This window comes from Lissotriton vulgaris, chromosome 9 (assembly GCF_964263255.1).
Source record: "Lissotriton vulgaris chromosome 9, aLisVul1.2, whole genome shotgun sequence".
Classification (NCBI taxonomy): domain Eukaryota; kingdom Metazoa; phylum Chordata; class Amphibia; order Caudata; family Salamandridae; genus Lissotriton; species Lissotriton vulgaris.
The window spans coordinates 356,002,702-356,015,484 of NC_141697.1; the positions used below are offsets into that span (position 1 = coordinate 356,002,702).

General features: G+C 41.6%; 1 protein-coding gene across 2 annotated transcripts in view; it reads right to left on the reverse strand.

The window, feature by feature from the left end:
* Positions 1–9,525: 9,525 nt before the first annotated feature.
* Positions 9,526–12,783, reverse strand: part of SERPINA10 (serpin family A member 10) — a 218,944-nt gene continuing 215,686 nt past the window's right edge. The window contains exon 6 of one of the 2 annotated variants that reach the window (XM_086937725.1): positions 9,526–10,113. In XM_086937725.1, coding sequence (XP_086793851.1) covers positions 10,105–10,113 — 9 coding nt within the window. In that variant the 3' untranslated portion in view covers positions 9,526–10,104. Of the gene's footprint in view, positions 10,942–12,783 lie in introns of both variants that reach the window. The other variant, XM_086937724.1, reaches the window with a different exon arrangement.

Here is a 12,783-nt window from a genome sequence, read left to right on the forward strand (position 1 = left end):
TTTAATTCGACTGAGGAAAGGGACTGAGGAGTGGGACTGCGAGGACCACCAGTCTGTGCGCATCATCATCCAGCGCACCTGGGTCCTCTTCCAGCCCCCTTGACCTGTGGCTTTTAACGGCTCACGGCCCGCGCTTCGCGGGAGCCGCTCGCAGCCGTGATTTCCTGCTGCCACTTCTCCCATGTGTTTTCTTCTTTTTTAACAAGGACTCTTGCCTCGTCTTCCTGCCGATTTGGGGCCAAAACCTGCTGTAACTTTTAATTCGACAGAGGAGTGGGACTGCGAGGACCAGCAGTCTGTGCGCATCATCATCCAGCGCACCTGGGTCCTCTTCCCGCCCCGTGCCTTCTATATAACACTTGACACTCCTGCGGTACGTGGGACTCGCGCGGGACGAAGAACGAGGCGAAGCCAGGGCAAAGGGCGGGCCGTCTGAGGCCGTCCAAGGTCGGTCGAGGCCGGGCTGGGCCTTTGCCTTTTGATTTCAGGTTTTGTTCCCACATTGTATTACTATATATTTTATATACATTTAGAGCTTTTTCCCATTACAAGTGTTATTGAAAATTGTTGATTGGTAGTCATGGCCTTACGATCAGGGAAAAGTAGAATGGTTAATGTAAATACTAATGCAGGTATGGTTACAGGCACTTTGGATCAGTTTTTTAAATGGGCTACTGGAATTCTAGTGAAGGAAATAGCTTTTGCAGAAAAGCGTTTGTCGATAGATATTTTAATAGGCAAGTGGTCTTCTCTGGGTGTGATCGGGTCTGCCGTAACACCGGCCCACTCTAGCGACCCGGTTGTTCTTGTAGATACTAGCCCAATTCCTTGTTCTTTGGAGGAGGAGCCGGCTGGTTTTTCTACCGGCTCCATGTTTAGCTCAACCCCACTCAGTCTTCCTTCTAGTGGCTTGAGCCACAGAACATCTACACCAACCCCTCCAACCCCTCTTACTCAGACGGAACAAGATCAGGTGTTGAGAAGAGTAAATAAGAAATGTACTGCAGCTCATAAACATGTAAAAAAATAAGAGAGGGGGAGGCAAGAAGATGGGCGGTGGCATAAGACTTGCAAAAACTCCAGCCTGTGATCCTCCACAGGGTGTAGTTCAGTCTCTTATTTTAAATTATGTATTAATTAATACTGATCCACCTCTGATTCAACAGAACTCTAATGAGGATCTTCTTGCCAAAATGGAAACATTAGTTAGGTCTCTAATATTGCCCCTGATCAACCAAACGAAATTAATCAAAGAAAAACTAGATCAGTTAGATTTAATAGCAAAGGTGAACACTTCAACACTTGATGCACTAATTAAGAGCACAAAAAGCAAAGATGTCAGACCCCCTTCCACTGTATTCTCAGGAAATGTTAAACCTCCTAAAGCCGCTCCCATGGCCCAGAATATCCATTTAGCTACAAGGGAAAAAGTTGCGGCAAGTAGGAAGGCCCAAGGCACTGAGGTAGTTACGGTGGTTGCCCCTAAACAGGCTCCAAATCTAAAACAAGTGGTCAAACAGCCTTTGAGTAATGTATCTCAGGGTAAAGGAGTGCAAAGAAAGAGGCTTCCGTTTGTAAATCTACCCCCGGAATCCATGCCTCTGACTATTATCCCAACAGGGGTACTGGAAATTAACTTAGATTATCAAGAATCAGATAGGGAACTGAAGAATAAAGTTATTTTTTGGCTTAGTAAGAATAGGAGACTACCTCCGGGCTCAAACTCGGGGATCTTAGGAGTAAGGCGAATGGCATGGTTGGGCCATAGCACCAAGGATCTCGAGGGAGATTGCATAATCGTCAATTTTAGAAACACATGGGTTGTAGACCACATACGCAGGGAGCCAAGGTTTGCCAGATTAGGTGATAATCAATCGTTAGGTTTAGATTATTTTTATCCATATATGATTCCTAACTTACCTTGTCTACCACAGAACTTTGGCAGGGATAGACCCACTGGTGCCAACAGATTGTATTGGGTTGTACAGTATCTACCACTAAGAAATAGGTTTGACCCACTCATGGGAATGGAGGGGGTGGATTGACTCCGGAACGCCTGCAATTCCAATAGTGGGATCGAAGACAAATATAGGGATAGGGCTGTCAGCCAAATGAGGCAAATCCCAGATGAAGTAGCTGGAATCTGGGTAGAGACAGTTAGTAACATACATTTATCTCCTAATCCATTGACTGTCTCTATAGCAGCGGCTAGGGGAGAGAGAGACGGGGCTGAACAAATAGAAATGGCGCCCTTGGATCTAGATATTTCTCATATAGTGTCAATCAGGGTGGGAGAGTTAATACCAGACAGGCAGAATCGGCACCTTTGGATTCAGATTTTGAGCCGAAAGTAACAGCATCCCTGGGGGAAGCAGATGGTTTGGTTGAGGATTGTTCTTTCCGCTGATCTCATGGAACATACCTGGTCTTGCCCGGAGGCTAGAGGATCCGGTGTGGTTAAAATTTGTCGAATCTTTTGATATAATCTGCCTCCAGGAGACCTGGAGCAGAGGGGACCATAGTTTGGATGGTTACCAAATGTTTAATGTTCATGCTAAAGCCTCACATGCTGGAAGAGCCAAGGGTGGTCTTAGGACAGCTATCTCTGTGAAGTACAATATGATAAAAACTGTTACATTGGTGGAATCCCCTTTGTACCAAATGCTTATGATCAAGGATTTGTTTCCAGTGCCTCTGCTTTTAATTAATTGGTATTACAATATATTTGATGCCCATGAAACATCGGTTATTGGGAAATTACTGGAAGAAATTGTCAAAGTAACTAATATTGTATTCCCTCTTTTTGTCATGTGGGTGGGTGATTTTAATTGTACTTTGTGTAAATTTAGTGGAACTGGAGTTTGTACCTTGGTAGATTTAAATGACCAGCCACTGGCTCATTTTAAACACTCAAAACAAGGGGATGCTTTGAATAACATCATTATGATTAATGAACTTTTTGTCCTGGAAATGTCTAATTTCTCAAGACCCTTGGGCATACCTACCTTCCAAGGTACAGGGGGCCAGATGAGCATAATTGATTTTGCTATGGTCTCTAGTAGGTACACTCACCTTGTAAATGATTTTGAGATTGAAGTGAACCTTGCTAGTGACCATAACCCTTTAATTTTAAGCTTGAGTCCTGTTCTTGAGAGAGTTCAGACCCTGGAACACCCAATAAAATTTAGCCAGAATCAGGGCGTTACCATAAAGTGGGATAAGGTAGACGCAAGGCAATTGGAGGTGGAAGTTTTTAAAGCAAACTAATTAAGGATAGATGCTTGCCTAACCGCCACTAATGAGCTGGATGTAATAATTGGGAATTTCGAGGCCCTTTTAGGCAATGTAGCATCTCACCTATTAAAAACTGTGGGTGGAAAAAAAGAAAATGGATGTAAATGGTTTGATGCAGAATGTTCCAAAGCACAAACCAGACTAACGAAGGCTCTACACCAAATGCCACGGGATAGAGAGCTGGTTAGAAAGTCAGGGAATCTTTACAGAGACGCCATTAATAGGCGAAAATTAGAGTTAAAGAAAAAGGCATGGGAAGATTTAGGAAAAGCCTCAGAACTTAAGGATAGTAGGCTTTTCTTGGAGTTAATAAACAGCCCATTCCTTAAGAGTGACGAAAAGGGCAAAATGTTGGTGCATATACCAGGGGATACCTGGGAAGTACATTATGGAAGAATTTTTAACCCAAAAGGGGTGACGCTGTCAACTCCAAACGAGGGGGCGAGAGATTTCAACATGGAGTCAGCCCGAATGCTTAGCCTTTCGCTCACCATCCCAGAGGTAGAGGAAGCTCTTAAGAAGGGTACCCTACTAAAGGCCCCAGGGCCGGATTCGGTTCCTCTGGATCTTTTTAAATACAACGTTGAGGTGTGGGCACCACTTTTATTAGGTTTATTCAGAGCAGTTGTGGTAGGGCGTATTCCGTCCTCCTGGCAAGAGGCTGTAGTGGTACCAATATTTAAAAAGGGGGACAAAGCTGATCCGTGCTGCTACAGACCGATATTGTTAATAGATGCGTCCTGTAAGCTGATGGGAAGGGTGATATTGGCACGCCTGGAAACCTGGGTTGAGTCATCAGGTATTATTGTGGACTCCCACTATGGATTTAGGAGGGGTAAAGGCACCACAGAGCAGTGCCTTAATTTGGCCTTAATTATGGGTAAGAACATCAAGGCCAAGCGTGGTTGTATCCATTTGGCCTTCATGGACTTATCCAGTGTCTTCAACACTGTCTGTGGAGAGAAATTGTGGCAGATGATGGAGACCATGGGGTTTGAAGAACCGTTGGTCACCCTCCTACGCAGACTGCATGCCTCCACAAGGATCCGATTTGGCCCAGGTGGGGAGAAGACAAAGCTTATCCCATCGACTGAAGGTGTGCGCCAGGGATGTATCCTAGCTCCCTTTTTGTTCCTGGTGTACACCAACGGTTTGGAAAGCTATCTGTTGGAAAGTTGTGTAGACTTCCCCGAGGTTAATGGTAAACAGATACCAATGTTGTCTTATGCAGATGACACGGTGTTAATGACCCTAGCCGCCAATAGCATGCAAACATGTTTGAATGCTTTTGACGCCTTTATGCAAGGATTATATTTAAGGGTCAACTTCACAAAGTCTTTTGCCATGGTCTGCGGCCCTAAAGGGGTAAAATCTCGTAGGTATATGGTGAATGACTCAATTATTGTGAAAGTCGATAATTTTAATTATATGGGGAATTTATTTAATAAAACTCTGAGTTGGGATCCTCTAATATCAGCCGGTGTTCAAAAGGCTACGCAATCTATAGAGGCCCTTTTCCATTTCTCAAGTAAACTGGGTCAAAAGCCGGCTGCAGAACAAATTTTTTTATATAAAGCAAAATGCATTCCTTTTGCAACTTATGGCGCGGGAGTGTGGGGAATACAAAACTGCAACAAAGTCCAAGTCATGGAAAATAAATTCATAAAGCGCCTTTTATCTGTTCCATCTGGCACTTCAAATAGCTTTTGTCATACTGAGGTGGGTCTGGAATTTGTGAGTGATACTATCTATGTCTCACCTTTGCTGCTATGGAGCAAGGTTTGGAGGTCTGATGAAATGAAACTCACTCTATGGAGATTCCATGGCTATTATATGTAAGGGAAACCTTTCACAAGATTGGATTGGGACACATATACCTAAATCCCGAAACTGTTGGCAGGGAGACCAAACTATCAATTAGGGACGCCTTCCGTACCAGGTTAGGTATGTTAAGAAATAGTGAACATGCAATATATGAAGGGGGTAAGCTGAAACAGCAGCCTTAGCTATCATATAATATGCATGCCCAATGGCGTTTTTACTTGACAAGGTTTCGCCTTGGTACGTTGCATTTTCTTTTTGCTTTTCCAAAGCAAGCAGGGTGGTGTGAGAGACTTCCCACTTGCCCCTGTAATAACAAAGTTTCACAAAATACTCTGCACCTCATTCTTTTTTGTAATTTGTATAAAGATCCAAGAAATCGGTTCCTTAAGCCTGTTTTGTTAACTCTTGGTTCCCGCTATTACAAAAAGGGTTATGAATACTTATTATCTTTATCAACTCCAGCCATATGTAGTGCTGTGCTTAGCTTTATTAGACTAGCGCTCACTATAAGAAATCGATATTGAACAGCCTTATCGGATACTAACGATTATTATCTGACATACATCTAGCAGGTTTTTGTATATATTGGTATTCAAATGGAATGCACATGCAATTTACAATAATTTTTGTTTACATATATGACCCTTTCATAATGAATGTATTGTAAATTCAAACTGGATATATAATATGTATTTTGGATGTTAATATAACTGTATGGCTTCTTTTTTGTTTTAATTATATGTGTAATGTCCTTACTTAATCTGTTTATACTTTTATGATTCTATTTTTTGAATCGAAATAAAGTTCTTTGACTAACTGACATCACCATCAACAGCAGGCCTTTATTTAAATTGTACATGTTTTCCCATCGACCAGGGGAAAACCTCCCCTGCATTGAAGATATTATGGAAATCATTTCTTTCAATGTGGGGCTTCATTGTCCCCAAATCTTCCTCAGAGACTTCAACCTACAATGGAATGACTTGAAAGACCCGGTAGCGTCCACTCTAACAACCTTCTTGCAGACCTTAGTTAATGCAAATATGTGATAGTCCCACCGACATTCTGGGCTCGATCCTGGGCCTTATTATAGCTAAATCCAATGCTATTCAATTGGTATTGATTGCCCCGTGTGACTTGTCCGATCATCGTTATATCTCCTTTCACATCATTGAACCCAGGTCAAGAAAAGATCACAAGACAAGAATCCCTGGCTCTGGAAACGATCTCTCTGAAGCAAAAAAATTAATGACCTGATCTCCCTCTGCAAGAACACCTTGTTGCCACCAATTGACATGTCCGAGTTACAGGACCTCACGGAACATTATAACAGTTCTATAGTGAGTATTTTAGACTCTGTTGCCCCCTTACAACTTAAAAGAAAGTCCTCCAAAGACTTCAAACCTTGGTTCAACAATAGTTTTACATTCAGAGAGACTCAATCTGAGACTTGCTGAACGATTCTGGAGAGGATCCTCATCCCCGGAACACCTCCTGCTCCTGAGATCTAGAAGACGCTCTTACAACAAACATATCAGGAGGGCAAAATTAACTTCTTCAGAAGCCTATTAGATAATGCCAGAAACAGACCAAAAAAACTTTTTGAATTGATCAAACTTCAATCCAACTATCAACACACCCTCCCGCTATCTCAGGCACTTACACAGCCAACCTGTGAAGAGTTTCCCTCTTTCTTCCTTGAAAAGACAAGCTCTACTAGGCAAAGAACCGCTGCCTGCTATAAGTGTCTCACCCCAAAATAACTCCTGCTGGAGCCAACTCACTCCACCTCATCCTCTGCCTGAGGTAGGTCTCTCATCTAAAAATAACACCTGCTGGAGCCAATTCACTCCATATGATGAATTCTCTATTCTCTATTCTCAACCTGCTCACTACTTTGAAACCCTCAAACCACTTCAGTTACCTTTTACCCTCAATTTTTTTCAATGATATGAATGGGTCCTTAGTTCCTCTCTGAACCAAAATAGTAAATGCCTCCCTACGTCAAATGTGATCCCTAACTTTCTAAAGTCAGGATAGGTTACGCTCATTCTCAAAAAAACACTGCGGACCAAGAGGTACTTAATAACTTTTGTCCTATCACTTGCATTTCAACTCTAGCGAAGCTCCTTGAGAATTGTGTTCTTGTCCAACTATGTAACCACATTGATCAATTCCAGCTTTTAGATCAATTCCAATTGGATTTTCGTCGGGGTCATAGCACTGAAACGGCTATTACACACATAGTCGATGACACCCTACAAATGCTCGATCGGAATAAAGCCTGCCTTCTAATCTTCCTTGACTTATCTTCAGCGTTTCATACGATCAAGCATGACAACCTTCTTGATTTACTGGAATGAAGGATGGTTCTCTCTGGCCGTGTATTAAATTGATTTGCCTCCCTTCTTAACAAAACGCAAAGATTTAAAGTCAATCATTCACTCTCTAACTCTTTGCCTTCCATTCTAGGGGTCCCCTCAGGGATCTGCACTCTCTCCTACACTCTTCAACTTGTTCATGGAGCCTCTAATGGAATTACAAAATTCATCCAACATTCACTATCCCATGTATGCTGATGACACTCAACTGTACCCAAAAATCTCCTTCCCAGACGTCAACAATTCACTCAACCCAACCCTACCCAGTTAAAACTCAACACTGGCTAACTTCCCAACATCTTAAGCTTAACTCCTCCAGTACTTGAACCACCTAACAGCTGTACCCCACACATCATTGACTCTTCAAGGTCTCTTGGAATTATACTTGGCAAGTCACTGAGCGTGCAGGAACACATTAGCTAAGCCACCAAAGGTGCCAACTACCACATGAGTATTCTAAGAAAAATAGGACCCTTCCTCCTTCTGGACGACTTCAAGTTTGCTGTCCAATCTCTAATATTTCCAGGCTAGATTATGGCTGTGCAACACTCTGTGGGCTACTCAGCTAGAAGTTGGTTCTGCTCAGGGCGTCCCTGAACTCAGCGACAAGGCTCAACACAGGTTCCAGACAAATAGCCACATCACACCGGTGCTGAAACCCTTAAACTTGCTGCCTTCGGAGGTTAGGATTCATCTCAAGATTGTGTGCTTAATTCACAATGCCATTCACTTCAAAACCCCTCTGTACCTAGCCCAAAAACTGGAGCTTTGTGGTGGGAGCCGATCTGCTAGAAGTTCCTGCACTCTGCTGCTAAAACCTAAAAAATTACATAATTAGAAAACTTGTAATCGAGTGTTCTCAGGTATTGCCCTAAGAATCTTGAACTCCATTTCTCCGCACATCAGCCTGACTCCCTCTACGGCACCTTTCAAAAAAGAAGTGAAAGCTCTTTGGATGAAAGCCCTTGTTTGATGGCACCTACCCCCATCAGGTACCTCTTGTGGTTGTTTCCGCTACTGGCGGCTTTTCTCCTTCTCCACGGACTTCCTCGCCCTAATTAACGCTACTTCATAGTTTTTGGGGTGGGGGGATCCACAGGGGGGCCTATGCTTTTGACTATGTCTGGGGCTTTGGTTTGTGCTCAGCCCCTCTGCTGCACTTATATGCTCTTCTATTTCCTTTTGCGTCGGTATATTTTATTGCTCCTCTATCTTTTCCAGTATCTTGCTTCTCCCTGATGTTGTTTTTTATCTGCAACTTTGTTTGTACCTCAATCATCTGTAAAGCGATCTGATACCCGCTTGGGTCACGTCCGCGCTATATAACACTTTATATAAACAAGTACAGATATGTCAGTAATACTGACTTATCTGTAACTCATTGCGACATGATGTGCCGTACTGTAAATACAGCACATCAATAGTGTTGCAACGGAGGGCGTACTGAGAAGTGCTTTGTTGCAGCGATTCAACGCTTATCAAGAATAATTCCAGAAATCTTTTCGAAGAGGTTCACACCTGTGTGCTTTCTAGAGGTTAGGGGATCTCCCCTAAGCGCATTCCTACCTATATATATATATTTCTTCTGATTTGATTGGTGATAACGGGATGCCCAGCCTCAAGGGTTGGGGCTCGGTTCTAGATGCCTCCACAAATCTTTTCCACACAAAATCTTTTCATCAGAAGTGTCAGCGAAAAAGAGCCACTCCAGACCGGCGGAATCAAATTGTTTGCTTTATTTATATATTTAGATATAGATAGTATTTTCCATATTTCCCGGTTTGCTTTTATATATGAGTGTTTATATCACTGCTTTTTGTGCGATAACAACACCCAAACATGTCAAATACATATTTGTGCAAGGGCAGTGAAAATAAATATGGCCCTATAACACGTGATTTAGAGCAATTTTACTAATAAACACGCAGCGCACATTTGACCCCTTGCATTCTGTTTTTTCCTAAATACATTTGATAAAACAAATACAGATGAAACAATACTATGGTATAAATCATATATGCTGATGTGCAGAATATAATATGCTATTTATTATCTTTGAGGAGGGAGAGGGGCATCATGACTCACCTTAGACTTCGTCTCTCATGTCATGCCCCCTCCCCCCACTCGACATTACATAATAAATGGTATATCACACATACATATATATTTATATATCCACGAAAAAGGCTTCCCAATTTGAGTAAGCCAACTCAGAGAATATGCTTCTTATCAACAAGGGTTGCATGTTGATGGATTCTGATGCAAGCAGTCCAATCTTTACTTTTTACCCAATTTGGTGGTGCCATTGTTTGATGTTTATGCAGGTAAAGTCCACAGTGGGATGATGGGAAGTTGAAAACTGGTTCTGTAGGATTAAGTGACCCCTACGTTTTGAAATCCTCTGCTCCACTCAGTTCTCCAGTACCTGGATCCGTGGGGCGGGCTTTCCTCGCAAACGTGTCTGTGTGACAGTGCTCATTTTCATATACCTGGGAGGATTCACTGCCATATGGTCGCATCATGGATCAATCTGTAAGGGTGAGCCTCTTAGGTGTGCTTATAAGTTCTTTGAGAGCAGCAATGTTATTGTGAATGTGTTTTCTTTTTACCAATACTGAAAGAAATAAGAACAGCTTGTTTATGCATCCATTTAACTTTTAAAAATGTGTTTAGAGGAGCTAAATGTTCTGCAAATACAGTCAGTTCTGTGAATGGTAGAAAAATAGATAGATGGATAGAAGAACAAGAAGAGCCTAAAAAGTCACAGACAACACAAATTGTGCATTTTCTGCATAAATGGTTTATTTTGATTATTTTGAAACTGTATTGGTCATTTATGTCTTCATTTTGCTTAATTTTGCCCAGTGAACCGGGTACTTCTTCTGGTACTCTTTTTGTAAATATAGAAGTTTCATTTCAGACATTGAGCTAATATTACTTTTAATATTAGGAAGATCAACATTTTCTGATACTGAAAAGTAACTAAGGTTTAATGTAAATATGTTTAAAATGCTTTAATGGAAGTAGTTTTACACAATTGTAAATAATAGAAGAATATGAACATCTCCTAAATACATTTCCAGTGGAACTCTTTGCAAGACAAATCAATCGTTTCAGCTCCGTGGGCGATGTCCAATTCTTCTAAACATGTGCATAGGTAATGGTTGTGATCATTATAAAACAATGTCCGGAGTTGGTGATAGAAGAATGCTCAGCAGCATAATACATTGAGGGTGGGTTCTAGCCACATTCACTGTTCCATTGGATTGACCACTCTGCCTATGAAGAGTATAGAGTTCAGTACTTCTTCTATGATCATGAAGATAAATGGACGATCCACTCTTATAGTAGTGGGCAACGCATGGCCTATTATTTCTGAACCTGTGATGACTGAAGCCTCAGTTCCTTTCTCATTCACTTCAATCACTGCTCTTTGTGTAACCTGAAGGACAAGGGAAGAGAATTTCAAAGTTAGAGGATGACATTCTCAAACATTTCACTGTAGCTGTTTTAGGGCTGTTATCAGGTAAGTAGTTTTGGTCAGCATTTATAAGAAGTGTCTGTGTTATGAACAGTCTTGTGTAAACTGATCAGTGGTATTTTAATTTTTGGGGGTTAAAAGCTGTTGGAGGTATTTTCGTTTTCCTCACACATGGGTGCACAGGAAATTGTATTAACTGGTGACCTGGGAAATTATTAAACAATAAAATAGTAAAGATTCAGTCATGATCCTAAACAGTCCAAATGTTTAAGGGAATCAATATGACTATCTCAGTGACAATTTCCCCCCTGACATGCTCTCCTCTGTGCACAACTATCTGTCAGGGCAGCAATGTGAACCCTTCTGGAGGGACTGACAGAAAGCGGATTTTATTAAATGACCAGAGGCTATCATTGTGCATCATTCCTTTAATGCAACTTCAAGCAGCAATTTTAAAGTTAATACATCACAAAGCAAAGCTCTAGACTGCTCATTGGTTACATTGGCAACAAGAGTAGATAGATATGCCTCTTTTAAATGCAGCTTCAAGCAGATAAGTTCTGTTTTTCATTGCTCTATATACTTTCTTGTCAATGTTGCATTGTATTGTGTTTAATCATAATTATACCTTATATTATAGCTATACCATTTTCTGCTATCTGTGGTGACCTCTCCTTCCTTTCACTTACATATTCCCTGCTGCTCAACCAGGATGAGTGTTGGAATGTGTGGTGATGTCATGGAATGAATGGTTGCTTGGTTACCTGTGGAGTGCCAGTTGGTGGATGCAGGCTGAGCAGCAGAGAGACTGCTCCTGGTGGGGCTAACATTTACCATCTTACTTCCAATTTCATCTTACTTGGAACTGAATTATTAAATTACATTCTTGGAACCTACTACTTGGCTACTTTTGAACTTCTTTTACCTACAACACTATCATTATTTTCTGTTTAACCTTTTTACTTTGCTGTTTATTAGTATTTTGGGCTTCTGCTGCTCCCAACAGACCTCGGGGCTCCTCTTGCCTCCACCAAGCTTTCTACACTCTTTTGGAAGAGAGACGCCACTTTCCCTTTCCGATTTCTGTTTTTCTTTCACTTTTTTTCCTGACTACAAGAGTTTATAATTCATTGTGGTCCGAGTGCAGCCTTGCTCACGGTCCAATTTACAGTGCACCAACCGCGTCAGGAAACCTTTCTTCTCCGGTTTCATCCCGGTTCCTCCTTTCGGCCCATACGGTCTACTCCGCTTTTCGGGCCTTTGTAAAGCCAGGGTCTCTCCTATTTTAGAGGACAGTCCCATAGCGAGCACAGAGTGACGCGCTTTGCTTCCTTGACAAAGCGTGCTTAGGGGAGGTGCCCTGAAGGCATCTTCTTTCAATATTTACACTGCGTTGCCTAGCAACGCATACTCCTATTGCATACAGCTGATCGCTCGCGCTGTCTCTTGACGGTTGAGACGCTAGCGATCAGCTAAGTCAGATTTTAGTTTGGAAAGAGATTAGGCATAAAACAATTAATACTACTGCATTATTAGATTTAATACTGATCTTTTAATAGAATTACTTTAATACTTTTCTGAGGACTTCTATTTTGAAGACTACTGTAACAGAATTACATATTAACGTTCATTAAGCAGTCTATATTATCTAATGAAGCGACTAAACACTTGGAGCATACATTTTGTTCTACTATTTACCCAATAACTATAATAATAATAATTGGGTTAACACCCTTTTCAAGGACTTAACCCCCTGTGATTATATTTTTTACGTTGAATCAGACGATTCACAAGCCCAGGCCC